This window comes from Ailuropoda melanoleuca, chromosome 20 (genome assembly GCF_002007445.2).
Source record: "Ailuropoda melanoleuca isolate Jingjing chromosome 20, ASM200744v2, whole genome shotgun sequence".
NCBI lineage: Eukaryota > Metazoa > Chordata > Mammalia > Carnivora > Ursidae > Ailuropoda > Ailuropoda melanoleuca.
Window position 1 is genome coordinate 30671704 of NC_048237.1, and position 19003 is coordinate 30690706.

The 19003-nt window shown below is 42.7% G+C and overlaps 1 protein-coding gene across 2 annotated transcripts in view; it reads left to right on the plus strand.

Annotated features, from left to right (window-relative positions):
• The window catches only part of PELI2 (pellino E3 ubiquitin protein ligase family member 2), a 173032-nt gene that overhangs the window by 102706 nt on the left and 51323 nt on the right, over positions 1 to 19003 (plus strand). Inside the window, exon 2 of one of the 2 annotated variants that reach the window (XM_019807336.2) lies at positions 1536 to 1834. The exons of the other annotated variant lie outside the window; for it this stretch is intronic. Within the exon in view, the coding sequence (XP_019662895.1) occupies positions 1760 to 1834 (75 nt within the window). The 5' untranslated portion in view covers positions 1536 to 1759. The remainder of the gene's footprint in view (positions 1 to 1535; positions 1835 to 19003) is intronic. 2 annotated transcript variants of the gene reach the window in all.

Here is a 19003-nt window from a genome sequence, read left to right on the forward strand (position 1 = left end):
CATTCATTTTACCTGTTTGAGAGGGAGCTTCGTGCGGAAAGAATACAGGCTCTTGAGCTGACCTGCCTGGTCCCAAATTCTGCTTCTTCGTGACCTTGGGCAAGTGAGGTCACACCTCAGTTTCCCCATCTATAAAATGAGGACAGTAATACTACCGCCTCCTTAAGGAGGCCGTGAAAAGTAAATCAATTAGTATATGTAATATCTTTCAGCTAGCACATGGCACATAATAAGCATGCCATTGTACATTATTTTATGAACCTTTTCGTTTTTCACAAACAAAATATTTTGTTTACAGTTCACAAAAATGGATCAGTAATTCAGAAGTGGTTCACTGAAGTATAAAAGGAGTGACAAAAATAGGATTAAAATACTACAGCTCAAAATAACATCATAAACATAGTGAACAGAAACCCAGTGTAATTATAGAATGTGAATCTTAATGTCCAGGGACCAGTGAACCGCCAGGTTTGTACTTCCACTCAAGTAACAGAAAAAGAAAAATTTTAAATAGAAAGTACCACAATGACTCTCCGAAAATTGGATTTTACTTGGCATCTGGTTTATTTGTTCATAGTCTCCAGTGCTTTTTCTGTTGAAACTTTGTCAAATAATGGCATGAAACCCTTACCACTTTTGAGTCCTTTTCAGGCAAAGTACAGTGGCCTTTCTAGTAAACCAGTTGAGTCTTCCCAGATCAAGTAGAAAATAATGTTTTCCGGGGTGAAATTGACGAATTCGGTCGCTGAGGGCCCAGAATAGAACAAAACCTCAGAGGCATCATTCAAAATTGGATTCATCATAGCCAAGGCAGATTTGCTGAGAAGTTTGCAACATCAACCTCAGAGCTGATGAGAACATCCTCAGAGGGAAAGAGGAACACGCTTTTGGCAAAATCCCTTTATCAAATGCTGCTGTTGCTTGTCACATAATGTCAGTGGTATGCTGTGTGGGGGAGCAGTCACGTATGTGGAAGAACATTTTCCTTTATAGTTTGTTGAAATCACTGATGTGCAGGGTATGAGTAGCCTTTAGTACATGTCTGATAACACAGATCAGGGACAAGTAGTCAATGACTTTTCATTGAAAACCTTTGCTTCGGCAGGGGAGGTGGTTTGGGGATTTTTTGTTTTGTTTTGGGCTTTTTTTTTTTTTTTTGGCTACTTTGTGAGTTCTAATGTCAATCAGAAGTTTCCTTGACATGCCTAATGACAGAGCACCAGCCAGGAAGATGTCATTCTGCAAATGCTTATCCACACACCACTTTTCCACCGAGAAGGTGACGAAAAGTTCCATCATTAAATGTGTATTTTCTGCTGGGCAGTACGAGGAAACAGTCAGCAAGTAAATATTCCAGCTTTTCCATGTTGAATTTTGCTGGCTGTTGAGATCTTTCTGAAATAAGATATGAAATATTTCTTCATGGCCGTGTGTGACTAAAAACCATTTCTGTGCGATCACTTGGCTTAGGTAGCATCTAGCATAAGTATTTTTCTCTCTTCTCATTTCATCTGTGTCTTTCTGGCCCATGACAGAAATAAGATCCTGAGAGTTTTTGAAAATGAGATGCCGCTGCTGACGACTTGCTCACTAAGAATTTGGCTCTTTACTCGAATATGCGGATTTTCATCAAGAAAGTGGTGACATGTGGGGCATATGTAAAAACCTGCGGCAAGTTGAAACCTATCTCCCAGCTTTTAGGGATGACTGAGGTTCTGGTAGATGCCAAGAGAAACCTTTGACGAGAAGTTTCTCCATAATGTCTGGATTCATCTTTCATGCAAATGCCTGTGCAACAGAACGTGGCCCCAGTCCCGGCTGTCTGGAGAGTGCTGTGAGCTACGATTTTCTAACTTATTTAAACTAAAATATATTAATCATAGATTTGTATCTGGACTATTGCTCAAGCTAAATATGTCATTGAACCCAGATGTAAGAATGTGCTGATACAGAGTACTTACTAATTTTAAAATGTTTTATTGATATTCAAAAATATGAATATATGACTTTTTTCTTACAGTTAATTATCTGCATGTGTACCATATGCCCAGTGAGTGAACTCATAGTTGGAAAAATTTGAGCCTCTACTGCCTTGGAGGTTGGAGAGCTATTCTGGCCTGGTGTTCAGTCTGTATTATTCAAACTGTATAGCACGTTTTCTTCCTTTGAAAACTATTTCTTCATTTATAAGCATGAGGACACTTAGGCAGTTTCACTGGTAAAAGTATCAGTACTGAACTGATAGACTTTTTGAACTGGCTAGATCCTTTAAATGTCATAGAGCCGATAAATCTTAAAGGAATAGACTTTGGGAGTATTTAGTCCATTCTTCCTCAGTGGACACAAATCTCCCCTGCACACTCCTGGGGCGTTGTCTTTGAACTTGCCTAGTGGAGCAAGCAGAAGACGTGACGCTTGCTCTAACGAGGTAAGGGTAGTAGGTTCGGTGCTGGGCCACTCCGTTCCATTGTCAACCACTGTCACTCTTACAGGGTTTATAGACATACTGAATCTGATTCCTCTTTCCTGTAACTTTCATATATTGGCTTTGGTTCTGTCCATAAGCCAAACAGAAGAAAATCTAATTTTTCTTTTAAATCGATAGTCCTTCAATTCCTTAGAGTCCACAGCTCATCTTTTAATAGGATATCCCTTGGAGGGCAAGTTGCTGCAGTTTGAACTCTTCTGCATGTCCGTTTCCCCCCTCCTTCTCTGTCCCCGCCGCTGTGTCTCTGCATTTGAGTGCTCCTCGGGACAGTTGTGACCTACNTTGGAGGGCAAGTTGCTGCAGTTTGAACTCTTCTGCATGTCCGTTCCCCCCTCCTTCTCTGTCCCCGCCGCTGTGTCTCTGCATTTGAGTGCTCCTCGGGACAGTTGTGACCTACCTGTTGATTAGAATGATTTCTTGTTCGTTACTTAACAAGNCCTGTTGATTAGAATGATTTCTTGTTCGTTACTTAACAAGCAGTGTTTACTGAGGCAGGCCAACGGTATGTCAGGAAGTGTGGGCTTGGCACAGTCCTGTGTTATTAAACCCATATGACTTTGCGAGAGGGCTTGATTACCGACGGTACACTGATAAGGACCCTGGGACTCAGATGTTAAGTAAATTGCTCAAGGTAACTTACCCAGGAAGTAGCAGAGTGGTGGCTCCTGCTCCCTTTTATTATTTCATTGCACTGTTGACTCCTCTTGGATACCCTTTCTCTCACTTTCTCAGCCACACTTCCTTTTTTGAATAAAAATGTATTACATGGTTTCTGAAAACTTTTAAACTGTAGAATATACAAAGAAAACTCTTCCCCGCCCCAGTAACTCCACTGGTAGTGTGAAATGTGACTGCCCTTTCACATTCTCGCCCACCACTTACCTTCTGAACCTACATGAAATGGAGATACGCACCTGTTCCACTGTGAAGATCGAACTACTTAACATATATGAAGGATGTATAGAGTAGTGTCTGGTAGATAGAGCTCCAATGTTAGTTGCTCTTACACATTTAAACACATGAACACATGCACATTCATATGTATATGAAAAGTACATATGTGGTCAGCTTACATTTAACAAGGAAGCCAAGGATACTTCATGGGGAAAAGGTAGTCTTTTCAATAAATGGTGTTGGAGAACAGGATCTTCATGCAAAAGAAGGAAATTGGATCTGTCATTTCCACTCACAAAAACTAACTCAAAATGAATTAAAAACTTAAATGTAAGACTTGAAACTGTAAAACTCCTAGAAGGAAACAGGGAAGAAGCTCTTCCACATTGGTCTTGGCAACAGTTTTTTGGATATGACACCAAAAGCACCAGCCACAAAAGCAAACTGGTGAGACGACATCGAACTAAAATACTTCCACACAGCAAGAGTAACAGTCAACAAAATGAAGAGGCAACTGCGAAATAGGAGGAAAATATTTGTAAACTCTGTATCAAAGGGTTAATCTCCAAAATATATGTGGAACTCCCACAACTCAAAAGCAAAAAGACTAAGAATCCAATTTAAAAAATAGGCAGAGGACCTGAATCGACATGTTTCCGAAGAAGACATACACATGGCCAATGGGCACGTGGAAAGGTGCTCAGTATCATTTACTAATTTTAAAATGTATCATTGAGTTTATTATTCATCACAGAAAAGCAGATCAAAACACAGAAATATCACCTCACACCTGTTTGAACACGTACCATCAAAAATACAGGAGATAACAACTGTTGGCAGGGATGTTCAGAAAAGGGAACCCTTGTGCATTGTTGGCGGAAATATCAGTTAGTGGAGCCAATCACTGAAAGCAATATGGAGGTTCCTCAAAAAATTAGAAGCAGAAGATTTAGCAGTCCCATCTTTGGCTATATATCTAAAGCTGCAGCATTATTTATGATGCGCTAGGGAAGACATGGAAACAACCTAAGTGTCCACCAGCAGATGAGTGGATAAAGGTGATGTGATGAATACATACACGCAATGGAATAAGATCCTTGAGAAGGAAATTCTGTAACACGAAACAACACGGATGGGCTTGGAGGGTATTATGTCTAGTGAAATACCCCTTATTGTGGAATCTTAAAAAAAAACCCACCAACTCCTAGAAACAGTAGAATGGTGGTCGTGGGTCGTGGGAACTGGAAGGAAGATGTTGGTCAAAGTGCACAAACTTCCAGTTATAAGATGAAAAAGTTCTGAAGGTCTAAAGTACACCATGGTAATAACTATAGTTAACCATATATACTTGATAAGGGAGTAGATCTTAAACGTTCTTAAAAAAAAAAAATGTGAGGTGATAAGTTAACTAACCTATAGAAATCAGCTCATAGCTCCGGAGCTCCGGTGTGCTCACTGGATCGAGGCTGAGACCGGGAGCTCCGGGAGCCTGCGCGGGGCGGCTGGCGGCTGGCGGCTGGAGGGCCACCTGCACGGGGGAGCAGGCGGACTCGCGGTCAGCACCCGCGAGACACCAGACTGAGACGGGGAGCTCCGGGAGCCCACGCGGGGCGGCTGGCGACTGGCGGCTGGTGGGGTTGGAAACACAAAGGACAGAGACGCGCCGGCCCTGGAAGTGAGGGCTGGGACGCCGGGTGTGGGGCGCACAGCCCGGGATGCTGCAGGGTTGAGCAGCACCAACAGAAACAGAGTTAAAGTGGCCAGAACATCAGTGGAGAACGATCCGCGATCCCTCTGTTCTGAGACAGAGGCTGAATTTCAGCCGCTGCTGCTCTCTCAGAAGAGGCATAGCAAACCGCCAGGGAAAGCCGCCAGAGAACAAAAGCCCGGAAATACCGGCTCACAGGGTGCCCATCCCCATCCCCCCTCGCAAGGGACACAGAGACTCTACCCAAACAGGGTTTTCTGAGTACCTGCAGGCAGGCCCCTCCCCCAGAAGGCAGGCTGAAAAATCAAGAAGCCCACAACCCGGAGCGCCTGAGTGGCGCAGTCACCAAGCACCTGTCTTCGGATTAGGGTGTGATCACAACGCTCCGTAAGGAGTCCTTCATCGGGCTTCTCCACCGGGAACCTGCTTCTTCCTCTCCCACTCCTCTGCTTGGGTTCCCTTTCTTGCTGACTGTCTCTCTCTCTCTCAAATAAATAAATAAACTCTTTAAGGAAGAAGCCCACATCCCTAAGATCTCTATAAAACAAGGGCGCACGGCCTGGGTCCCAGTCAACACTTGGGCTCTGGACAACCCTGCAATCTCTCTTCATCAGAATGACGAGAAGGAGAAGTCCCCCCCAGCAAAGAAAAGATAATGAGTCTGTGGCCTCTGCCACAGAATTGGCCTCGGCCACAGAATTAATACATATGGATGTATCCCAATTATCAGAAATGGAATTCAGAGCAACAATGGTCAAGATGATGAGTAAACTTGAAAAAAGCATCAGAGAAAGCGTTGCTGAGAATATAGAATCCCTAAGGGCAGAAATGAGAGCGAATCTGACAGAAATTAAAAATTCTATGAGCCAAATGCAGTCAAAACTAGAGGCTCTGACGGCCAGGGTCACCGAGGCAGAGGAACGCGTTAGCGAATTGGAGGATGGGTTAGTAGAAGAAAAAACGAAAATAGAAGCTGGTCTTAAAAAAATCCACGCCCACGAATGTAGATTACGGGAGATTACTGACTCTATGAAACGATCCAATGTCAGAATCATCGGCATCCCTGAAGGGGTGGAGAAAAACAGAGGTCTAGAAGAGATATTTGAACAAATTGTAGCTGAAAACTTCCCTAATCTAGCAAGGGAAACAAGCATTCGTGTCCAAGAGGCAGAGAGGACCCCATCCAAGCTCAACCAGGACAAACCTACGCCACGGCATGTCATAGTGCAATTCGCAAATATTAGATCCAAGGATACAGTATTGAAAGCGGCCAGGGCAAAGAAATTTCTCACGTACCAAGGCAAAGGTATCAGGATTACGTCAGACCTGTCTACAGAGACCTGGAATGAGAGAAAGGCTTGGGGGGGCATTTTTAAAGCTCTTTCAGAGAAAAACATGCAGCCAAGGATCCTTTATCCAGCAAAGCTGTCATTCAGAATTGATGGAGAAATAAAGACGTTCCAAAATCGCCAATCATTAACCAATTTCGTAACCACGAAACCAGCCCTACAGGAGATATTAAGGGGGGCTCTATAAAGGTAAAAAGGCCCCAAGAGTGATACAGAGCAGCAAGTCACAACCGATACAAAGACTTTAAAGAGAAATGGCATCATTAAAATCATATCTGTCAATAATCTCTATCAATCTAAATGGCTTAAACTCTCCCATAAAACGCCACAGGGTTGCAGATTGGATAAAAAGACATGACCCATCCATTTGCTGTCTACAAGAGACTCATTTTGAACCCAAAGATGCATTCAGACTTAGAGTAAGGGGATGGAGTACCATCTTCCACGCAAATGGACCTCAAAAGAAAGCTGGAGTAGCAATTCTCATATCAGATAGACTGGATTTTAAACTAGAGGCCATAGAGAGAGATACAGAAGGGCACTATATTATTCTTAAAGGAAGTATTCAACAAGTGGATATGACAATTATTAATATATATGCCCCCAACAGGGGAGCAGCAAGATACACAAGCCAACTCTTAACCAAAATAAAGAGACATATAGATAAGAACACAGTAATAGTAGGGGACCTCAACACCCCACTATCAGAAATAGACAGAACACCCTGGCAAAAACTAAGCAAAGAATCAAAGGCTTTGAATGCCATACTCGACGAGTTGGACCTCATAGATATATATAGAACACTACACCCCAGAACCAAAGAATACTCATTCTATTCAAATGCCCATGGAACATTCTCAAGAATAGATCATGCTCTGGGACACAAAACAGGTCTCAGCCAATACCAAAAGATTGAAATTATCCCCTGCATATTCTCAGACCACAACGCTCTGAAATTGGAACTCAACCACAAGGAAAAACCTGGAAGAAACTCAAACACTTGGAGGCTAAGAACCATCCTGCTCAAGAATGACTCGATAAACCAGGAAATCAAAAAACAAATTAAACAATTTATGGAGACCAACGAGAATGAATACACAACGGTCCAAAACCTATGGGATACTGCAAAGGCAGTCCTAAGGGGGAAATACATAGCCATCCAAGCCTCACTCAAAAGAATAGAAAAATCTAAAATGCAGTTTCTATATTCTCACCTCAAGAAACTGGAACAGCAACAGAGGGACAGGCCTAACCCACTGACAAGGAAGGAGTTGACCAAGATTAGAGCAGAAATCAATGAATTAGAAACCAGAAGCACAGTAGAGCAGATCAACAGGACTAGAAGCTGGTTCTTTGAGAGAATCCATAAAATTGATAGACCACTGGCAAAACTTGTCCAAAAACAAAGAGAAAGGACTGAGATTATTAAAATTATGACTGAAAAGGGAGAGGTCACGACCAGCACCATTGAAATTGCAAGGATTATTAGAAACTTTTATCAACAGCTATATGCCAAAAAACTAAACAATCTGGAAGAGATGGAGGCCTTCCTGGAAACCTATAAACTACCAAGACTGAAACAGGAAGAAATAGATTTCTTAAATAGGCCAATTAACTATGAAGAAATTGAGTCAGTGATAAACAACCTTCCAAATAATAAAACTCCAGGCCCAGACGGTTTTCCTGGGGAATTCTACCAAACATTCAAAGAAGAAATAATACCTATTCTCCTAAAGCTATTTCAAAAAATAGAAACAGAAGGAAAGCTACCAAACTCATTCTATGAGGCTAATATTACCTTGATCCCCAAACCAGGCAAAGACCCCCTCAAAAAGGAGAATTACAGACCGATTTCTCTAATGAATATGGATGCCAAAATCCTCAACAAGATCCTTGCTAATAGAATCCAACAGTACATTAAAAGGATTATCCATCATGACCAAGTGGGATTCATACCTGGGATGCAAGCATGGTTCAACACTCGCAAATCAATCAATGTGATACATCATATCAACAAGAAAAGACTCAAGAACCATATGATCCTCTCAATTGATGCAGAAAAAGCATTTGACAAAATACAGCATCCTTTCCTGATTAAAACCCTTCAGAGTGTAGGAATAGAGGGTACATTTCTCAATCTCATAAAAGCCATCTATGAAAAGCCTACTGCAAGCATTATTCTCAATGGGGAAAAGCTGGAAGCCTTTCCCTTAAGATCAGGAACACGACAAGGATGCCCACTCTCGCCACTATTATTCAACATAGTACTAGAAGTCCTTGCAACAGCAATCAGAAGACAAAAAGGGATCAAAGGTATCCAAATCGGCAAAGAAGAAGTCAAACTGTCTCTCTTTGCAGATGACATGATACTCTATATGGAAAACCCAAAGGAATCCACTCCCAAACTATTAGAAGTTATAGAACAATTCAGTAAGGTGGCAGGATACAAAATCAATGCCCAGAAATCAGTTGCATTTCTATACACGAATAACGAGACTGAAGAAAGAGAAATTAGGGAATCCATCCCATTTACAATAACACCAAAAACCATACGTTACCTTGGAATTAACTTAACCAGAGACGTAAAGGACCTATATCCTAGAAACTATAGATCACTTTTGAAAGATATTGAGGAAGACATAAAAAGATGGAAAAATATTCCATGCTCATGGATTGGAAGAATTAACATAGTTAAAATGTCCATACTACCCAGAGCAATCTACACTTTCAATGCTATCCCGATCAAAATACCGAGGACATTTTTCAAAGAACTGGAACAAATAGTCCTTAAATTTGTATGGAACCAGAAAAGGCCCCGAATCTCCAAGGAACTGTTGAAAAGGAAAAACAAAGCTGGGGGCATCACAATGCCGGATTTCGAGCTGTACTACAAAGCTGTGATCACAAAGACAGCATGGTACTGGCACAAAAACAGACACATCGACCAATGGAACAGAATAGAGAACCCAGAAATGGACCCTCGGCTCTTTGGGCAACTAATCTTTGATAAAGCAGGAAAAAACATCCGGTGGAAAAAAGACAGTCTCTTCAATAAATGGTGCTGGGAAAATTGGACAGCTACATGCAAAAGAATGAAACTTGACCACTCTCTCACACCATACACAAAAATAAACTCCAAATGGATGAAAGACCTCAATGTGAGACAGGAATCCATCAAAATTCTAGAGGAGAACATAGGCAACAACTTCTATGACATCGGCCAGAGCAACCTTTTTCACGACACATCGCCAAAGGCAAGAGAAATAAAAGATAAAATGAACTTATGGGACTTTATCAGGATAAAGAGCTTCTGCACAGCCAAGGAAACAGTCAAAAAAACTAAGAGACAGCCCACGGAATGGGAGAATATATTTGCAAAGGACACCACAGATAAAGGACTGGTATCCAAGATCTACAAAGAACTTCTCAAACTCAATACACGAGAAACAAATAAACAAATCATAAAATGGGCAGAAGATATGAACAGACACTTTTCCAATGAAGACATACAAATGGCTAACAGACACATGAAAAAATGTTCAAAATCATTAGCCATCAGGGAAATTCAAATCAAAACCACACTGAGATACCACCTTACGCCAGTTAGAATGGCAAAGATAGACAAGGCAAGAAACAACAATTGTTGGAGAGGATGTGGAGAAAGGGGATCCCTCCTACATTGTTGGTGGGAATGCAAGTTGGTACAGCCACTCTGGAAAACAGTGTGGAGGTCCCTTAAAAAGTTAAAAATTGAACTACCCTATGACCCAGCCATTGCACTACTGGGTGTTTACCCCAAAGATACAGACGTAGTAAAGAGAAGGGCCATATGCACCCCAATGTTCATAGCTGCATTGTCCACAATAGCCAAATCATGGAAGGAGCCGAGATGCCCTTCAACAGATGACTGGATTAAGAAGCTGTGGTCCATATATACAATGGAATATTACTCAGCTATCAGAAAGAACGAATTCTCAACATTTGCTGCAACATGGACGGCACTGGAGGAGATAATGCTAAGTGAAATAAGTCAAGCAGAGAAAGACAATTATCATATGATTTCTCTCATCTATGGAACATAAGAACTAGGATGATCGGTAGGGGAAGAAAGGGATAAAGAAAAGGGGGGTAATCAGAAGGGGGAATGAAACATGAGAGACTATGGACTATGAGAAACAAACTGAAGACTTCAGAGGGGAGGGGGTGGGGGAATGGGATAGACTGGTGATGGGTAGTAAGGAGGGCACGTATTGCATGGTGCACTGGGTGTTATACGCAACTAATGAAGCATCAAACTTTACATCGGAATCTGGGGATGTACTGTATGGTGATTAACATAATATAATAAAAAAATGTTTCAGAAAACATCCTACTAAAAAAAAAAAAAAGAAAAGAAATCAGCTCATAATGTATGGGTGGTCAAATCACATTGTACACCTTACACTTACATAGTATTATATGTCAGTTATGTCCTCAGAAAGCTGAGGGGGAAAATAGATCTGCCTCACACTAGGCTAAGAAAATTTTTCCTGTCCCACCCCCCCAAAAAATTAATAGTTTAGAGACAGGCAGGGGAAAATCAGTATGCTGAAAAATTGGGCAGAATACAAAGAAATAATAGAGTAATTTTTAAAAAGTTTCATCAAAATGAAGCTTAGAATGGGTGAGAGGGAGTGAGAGATACGGGGCTCCAGTTAGGAAATGAACAAATCACAGGAATAAAAGGCACAGCATAGGAAATACAGCCACTAATACCGCGATAGTCCTGTCTGGTGACAGATGGCAGCTGTACTTGTGAACACAGCATAAGGCAGAAACTTGGCGAATCACTGTGTTGTACACCTGAAACTAACGTAACATTGCGTGTCCACCATCTTCAACTATTAAAAAATTTTTTTAAAAAATGAAACTTAAAAAGTTTCTTGAAACAGGAATATACCACAGGTAGAACAAATAGAAAACAAGGAGTAAGATGGTAAATAAGCCGCAACTATATATAAATACCTGTAACGAATGAAAGGTCAGTGGTCTGGACATTTTGAATTTAAAAAAAAAAGTACATATATATGGAATTCTTTTAAAAGGGGGAGGGACAGTGTATAATATCTTCTACCTACTTTGATCACCTAAAATTTATCATAGACATTCTTCCATATCATCATATTTCAGTCCAACGTCATTTATTTTTTTTTACTAGCTGCAAAATATACTATAACCAGTTAGTTTAACTATCCCCTTGTTAATGAATGTTTAGGTTGTCTGTGTGCTGTTACAAATAGTGGTGTAGAGATCAGTCTTATACAAGTTGTGAGACTTGATTGTCTAAACCTACACGTAAGAATTTACATTTATTTCTTTAAGAGTGTTTTATCTCATTAGATCTGGCCTGTTTTTATAATGGATTGTCATTGAATAGATTTTGACCTTCTCATCCAGTAGATTCACTGTCTTTAGTTTTAGATCATTTTTTGTGATCACCCTATTCCCCTTGACATCTTGAAAATCATGGGTTAAAAAAGGTTGAATTCAGAGTCTAGGACATAATTCTGTAATTTCCACCAGAGGGATCCTGTTAGGCTGAAAGTGATATTTTAGGTATAATCTTATGCACCCAGATATAAATCACTTAAGGTAATTATCTTCTGTATTTCTCTGTTGTATGTACAAAAACATGGCAGCAGACCTTCTCAGGTGCCTTCGTGGAATCTTGTTAAGAAAGTAGTCATTTAGTGAGTAGTCTTTGCTACCCAGTCTGGAAGCATGATACTTTATATTTGGGAAAACTTGAAATATAAACAACAGATGTCTGTAGTTTGGGAAGTGTCTAAAAATGCACAGTTTTATGGCACGTGCGTGCGCGCACGCGCGCACACACACACACACACACACACACACACACAGAGTATGAGTGCTATTTTGATTCCCTTCGGCTAGCTGCCACATAACTGGCATCGGTGTTGATGCTCCATTGGGGAATTGTTTAGCAAGGCGAAATTTAATATACTTGGTTAAAATATATTTTGGGAATATTGGATTGACTTAAGCCATTAAAGTGGTTGCATGAATCTGAAGTAAACTACAAAAGTAGTCTTCAGTGTCTACCATGGTAACTCTTCTGCGGTGAGCATGGCACGTGAGCCAGTGAAATACGTGCCTTTGTTGAACGTAGTAAACAGAACATTAACTCGTGTGCACGTTTTTATTCATCCTTCAACTTTTAAAAATTTTAGGGATTAAAACAACCACATACATCACCTCACTCGAGCTTTTCAAGAACTCTGCTGTGACAGAATACGGATTGTTCTCATNAGAACATTAACTCGTGTGCACGTTTTTATTCATCCTTCAACTTTTAAAAATTTTAGGGATTAAAACAACCACGTACATCACCTCACTCGAGCTTTTCAAGAACTCTGCTGTGACAGAATACGGATTGTTCTCATTTTTTTTTAGTTGAAGGAACTGAGGCACAGAGAAATTAAATAACTGCCAGGACAAGGGGTGATTGTTTCTGATCGTCAGGAGAGTCCCGGAAATCTTCACGGCAGTGGTGGCCCTTCGCCAGGGCTTGACGTTTGCTACGGGGTGAGCGTGCAAGGCAGCATCCTGGCAGAGCAGCGAGCCAAGGCAGGTGGGCACAGGAGAACCAGGAGGGTCTGGAAAGTAGGGGAAGGCCAGTGTCTGGCACACAATGGGAGATGGGACCAGAAGGGTGGTACGAGGCCAAATCCAATGGGGTCTTGAATGCCAAGCTCCGAACTGGGGCTGGAATCTGTACCAGTGGAGGCAGGGGTGACTCTCGTTGCATCAGAAACAGAGTAGGGCCTGGGAGGATTGTGGGTGCTACCTATTCCAAGTTGAAGTGCCCGTGGGGAAGGACAGCCACGCCGGCTGTCTGAGCCTGCCATCCCACCTGGTGAGCGTTGCCCTGAGCGAATGCCTCAGAAGCATGGTTAGTCACCAGTTGAAAAATGAAACATGCCATCTTCTCTCCCAGTTGTTGCCTTGACTTCTGTGCTCCTGCTTCTGCTGATGGGGCCTTGCACGCAAGGGCTGGAGTACTTTCATCAGTTCATCGCTGCAGTGGTCCTGTGACTTGGCCATACGAGATGGATGATTTGGTGCTCAGAAATGTTTAGTGGTTTCAAAGGATTGGTATAGGTATCTTTTACGTTCCAGAAATTCACATGAGAATCCTAAGCTTAAGGAGTTAGCATCTGCCAAAATTCAAACAATGCTGAGCATTTACTCTGTGCCAGGCACCTGTGGGGGAAAAGGAAAGAAAAAAAAAAAAGGCCGAGTCGCCTGGGCAGTTAATTGTTCCCATCCTTTTTGGTAGCACTTAGTTGTATCGTACATTTGTCTGTTGGCCCTGATCACAGTGTTTGGTTATTCTCATTCACAAGTCTTGTCTCGATCGCTGTGAATGCCTTCCCTGTCCCCAACACGCCTTTCTCCTCCATTCTGTCTAACTCCTGCTACTTCAGCATTCTGCTCAAGGAGGCTTCCTCCCAGAATCCTTACGCAGCTCTTCCAAGCCACAGTCAGTGCAGTTCCAGGAACCCTTCCGGAGTAATCCATTAGGTACGAGGTCTGATGGGAGTAACTCCGGGGCAGGAACCGTGCCTGCCTCAGTCGTTATAGCATCAGGACTGAGCTTGGTGGCAGGCATATGGCAGGGGCCCCAAGTAGGTCTGGTAGGGAAGTAAGGCCCTTATGTTCCCATGAGGAGGCAAGATGTAAAGACACACCGAAGACTTAACCAGCATTTAGGGTAACATGTGGAGCCTGTGTGTTCATTTCTGCCGGAACTCAGAGAAAGCAGAGCTCAGAAGCAGCAGTAGGGAGCATGTCTCGCACTGCTCTGTCCCCTTAGAATGTGTACATGGACTGAGTCGGAGGCCACCGAGTGTCTGCTGTGGTCAGTGGCTGTTCTGAGACCTGCAGTACGTGAGTCTTGATGTCATTTAAATGCTTTTGTGGTGGAAGAAGCGTTTCTAGAAAATTGGGTTGACCTCCGTCAACAGACTGGATTAGGGGAGTGCTTCATACAGGGAGTGAGGCAGGTATTCTCTGATTATTCTCCAAAGGACAGAAGTCCCCTTCACGTGTAGGTTTTGGAAAATCTTGTCTTCTTTCTGAGGATGCTCCACGACATGCTGCCGTGATGTCTTAGGAGGCCCAGATGAAAGCCTGGGCCATCCTGGAAACATTTTCGCTTGCTTGAGGGTTGGTCCGACTTCAGCCAGAAGATGTGGATGGCTTCTTAAGTTAGGCCTGTGTAAGGGCTTTATTGAGGAACGGCTGTCAGGAGACACCAGTAAAAAAGCATGGGGACCAGGAGAGAACAGAGAAGCACCTGAGAAAATGTGCTTCCAGCTACATTCCGGCCTCTGCCTGCTCCCCCGAGCACTCTGAAGTGTGGGACCACACAGTTGCCCCACTGAAGGCCAGGGCTTGGGCTGCAAGATGCCCTTGGGGGAAAAGCATTCTCTCCCACACATTTCTTAACTAAGCTGTCCAAGGGACCTTCCCTAGAAAAGAGTTCAGTTGTGAGCCCTCAGTAGCCACCATGTACCTCCCACTCTCTGCGTCGGGGTGACAGGTGCACAGGACCCTGTGGAGGGTCACTGATGGAGGCACTCTTAACCCCTAACATTTGTACTTTTTCACCTTAGTGAAGGTTCTGTGAGGTGGGACTGCCACCCCAGCAGTTATGACGCAGGGAAGGTGAATGGCATGCCCACGTTCTCAGAGCTGAACGTGGTACCCTTGTGACAGTGCCTGCCAGTGTGATTCCACGCCTGCTTGAGTCCCACCATATCCCACACCCTCTGCAATTGTTAAGCAAAATCAAAACCCAAGTTTCTGACACCCACAGCTCTTGGAAAGAGACCTCCAGGCGTGAACGATGGGGGACCATTAGATGTAAAATGTTAAGTGTGGTAATTGTTTAAAGCTAGCATAGCATGTCAGGGTGAGTTGTTCAAGCTCTGGGGTCGCTACAGCACGAGTGGCCACATATGTGCTATTTTAGTTCAGTTTTTAGTCCTCTTCACTTCCTGTCTGGAGTGACAGGACAGCTTGAGACTCTGGACATTGTGTAGCATAATTCTCTTGGTTTTTTTTCATAGCGAGACATGAGGTAGAACTTTGAGAATTTTTGATTAATTTGAGGATGATACAGGGTAATATCTCAGGCATCTAGAATGCTTGAGATGATAAGGTATTCTGCTTTAATTATTTATTTGGCAAACGCTTGAGTGCTTTCTGTACCAGACATTGTGCTAGCTAGACAGCAAGGGGCTGACGGTTTATAGACAAGTAAATAGCATAGCACAGGGTAAAGATGCTGTAACAGTAGCCAGATTTGAAGGAAAAAAAAAAAAAAGGTGTGTGTTCAGGTCTTTAAAATTATTTTCAGTTAATGGTAGCATAGTCTTGTTTTAAAGTAAGATTTACGAAAGCAAAGATGTTCCAACATTGTGTTCGTTTTTTGGAACACTTAATGTGTGTATAAAATACTATAACCCAAGACCCATCATTTGCCAAGTCAGTAAGTTTTAAAAGATGTCTTAGAAAATACAACTATAAGATCCATGTGAACAAACATCTAACCTGTAACCTATTACAAGGTGTGTATTGGTGGTCATAGTGGAGTTGGTTTGGGNCAAGGGCTGGAGTACTTTCATCAGTTCATCGCTGCAGTGGTCCTGTGACTTGGCCATACGAGATGGATGATTTGGTGCTCAGAAATGTTTAGTGGTTTCAAAGGATTGGTATAGGTATCTTTTACGTTCCAGAAATTCACATGAGAATCCTAAGCTTAAGGAGTTAGCATCTGCCAAAATTCAAACAATGCTGAGCATTTACTCTGTGCCAGGCACCTGTGGGGGAAAAGGAAAGAAAAAAAAAAAAGGCCGAGTCGCCTGGGCAGTTAATTGTTCCCATCCTTTTTGGTAGCACTTAGTTGTATCGTACATTTGTCTGTTGGCCCTGATCACAGTGTTTGGTTATTCTCATTCACAAGTCTTGTCTCGATCGCTGTGAATGCCTTCCCTGTCCCCAACACGCCTTTCTCCTCCATTCTGTCTAACTCCTGCTACTTCAGCATTCTGCTCAAGGAGGCTTCCTCCCAGAATCCTTACGCAGCTCTTCCAAGCCACAGTCAGTGCAGTTCCAGGAACCCTTCCGGAGTAATCCATTAGGTACGAGGTCTGATGGGAGTAACTCCGGGGCAGGAACCGTGCCTGCCTCAGTCGTTATAGCATCAGGACTGAGCGTGGTGGCAGGCATATGGCAGGGGCCCCAAGTAGGTCTGGTAGGGAAGTAAGGCCCTTATGTTCCCATGAGGAGGCAAGATGTAAAGACACACCGAAGACTTAACCAGCATTTAGGGTAACATGTGGAGCCTGTGTGTTCATTTCTGCCGGAACTCAGAGAAAGCAGAGCTCAGAAGCAGCAGTAGGGAGCATGTCTCGCACTGCTCTGTCCCCTTAGAATGTGTACATGGACTGAGTCGGAGGCCACCGAGTGCCTGCTGTGGTCAGTGGCTGTTCTGAGACCTGCAGTACGTGAGTCTTGATGTCATTTAAATGCTTTTGTGGTGGAAGAAGCGTTTCTAGAAAATTGGGTTGACCTCCGTCAACAGACTGGATTAGGGGAGTGCTTCATACAGGGAGTGAGGCAGGTATTCTCTGATTATTCTCCAAAGGACAGAAGTCCCCTTCACGTGTAGGTTTTGGAAAATCTTGTCTTCTTTCTGAGGATGCTCCACGACATGCTGCCGTGATGTCTTAGGAGGCCCAGATGAAAGCCTGGGCCATCCTGGAAACATTTTCGCTTGCTTGAGGGTTGGTCCGACTTCAGCCAGAAGATGTGGATGGCTTCTTAAGTTAGGCCTGTGTAAGGGCTTTATTGAGGAACGGCTGTCAGGAGACACCAGTAAAAAAGCATGGGGACCAGGAGAGAACAGAGAAGCACCTGAGAAAATGTGCTTCCAGCTACATTCCGGCCTCTGCCTGCTCCCCCGAGCACTCTGAAGTGTGGGACCACACAGTTGCCCCACTGAAGGCCAGGGCTTGGGCTGCAAGATGCCCTTGGGGGAAAAGCATTCTCTCCCACACATTTCTTAACTAAGCTGTCCAAGGGACCTTCCCTAGAAAAGAGTTCAGTTGTGAGCCCTCAGTAGCCACCATGTACCTCCCACTCTCTGCGTCGGGGTGACAGGTGCACAGGACCCTGTGGAGGGTCACTGATGGAGGCACTCTTAACCCCTAACATTTGTACTTTTTCACCTTAGTGAAGGTTCTGTGAGGTGGGACTGCCACCCCAGCAGTTATGACGCAGGGAAGGTGAATGGCATGCCCACGTTCTCAGAGCTGAACGTGGTACCCTTGTGACAGTGCCTGCCAGTGTGATTCCACGCCTGCTTGAGTCCCACCATATCCCACACCCTCTGCAATTGTTAAGCAAAATCAAAACCCAAGTTTCTGACACCCACAGCTCTTGGAAAGAGACCTCCAGGCGTGAACGATGGGGGACCATTAGATGTAAAATGTTAAGTGTGGTAATTGTTTAAAGCTAGCATAGCATGTCAGGGTGAGTTGTTCAAGCTCTGGGGTCGCTACAGCACGAGTGGCCACATATGTGCTATTTTAGTTCAGTTTTTAGTCCTCTTCACTTCCTGTCTGGAGTGACAGGACAGCTTGAGACTCTGGACATTGTGTAGCATAATTCTCTTGGTTTTTTTTCATAGCGAGACATGAGGTAGAACTTTGAGAATTTTTTATTAATTTGAGGATGATACAGGGTAATATCTCAGGCATCTAGAATGCTTGAGATGATAAGGTATTCTGCTTTAATTATTTATTTGGCAAACGCTTGAGTGCTTTCTGTACCAGACATTGTGCTAGCTAGACAGCAAGGGGCTGACGGTTTATAGACAAGTAAATAGCATAGCACAGGGTAAAGATGCTGTAACAGTAGCCAGATTTGAAGGAAAAAAAAAAAAAAGGTGTGTGTTCAGGTCTTTAAAATTATTTTCAGTTAATGGTAGCATAGTCTTGTTTTAAAGTAAGATTTACGAAAGCAAAGATGTTCCAACATTGTGTTCGTTTTTTGGAACACTTAATGTGTGTATAAAATACTATAACCCAAGACCCATCATTTGCCAAGTCAGTAAGTTTTAAAAGATGTCTTAGAAAATACAACTATAAGATCCATGTGAACAAACATCTAACCTGTAACCTATTACAAGGTGTGTATTGGTGGTCATAGTGGAGTTGGTTTGGGTTGTATGAGACCAAAAATACTCACTTCAAAATAAAAACTAATTAGAAATATCAGAAGCCAGGTGTGATTTGGAGAAAGGGGGTATCAGCAAACATTTATTGAAATTTGGCAGACTATATATGTAGGTACATAAAATTTAATTTGTCCTTGGATCTTTCAGCAAAGATTTTATGTTGAGGCTGAATCTCTTTTGCATATTTAATACAAATTACAGTTAGAAAGCAAAAAACTTTAGAACTTGAGAAATAACTAATATAGAGAATAAATGAA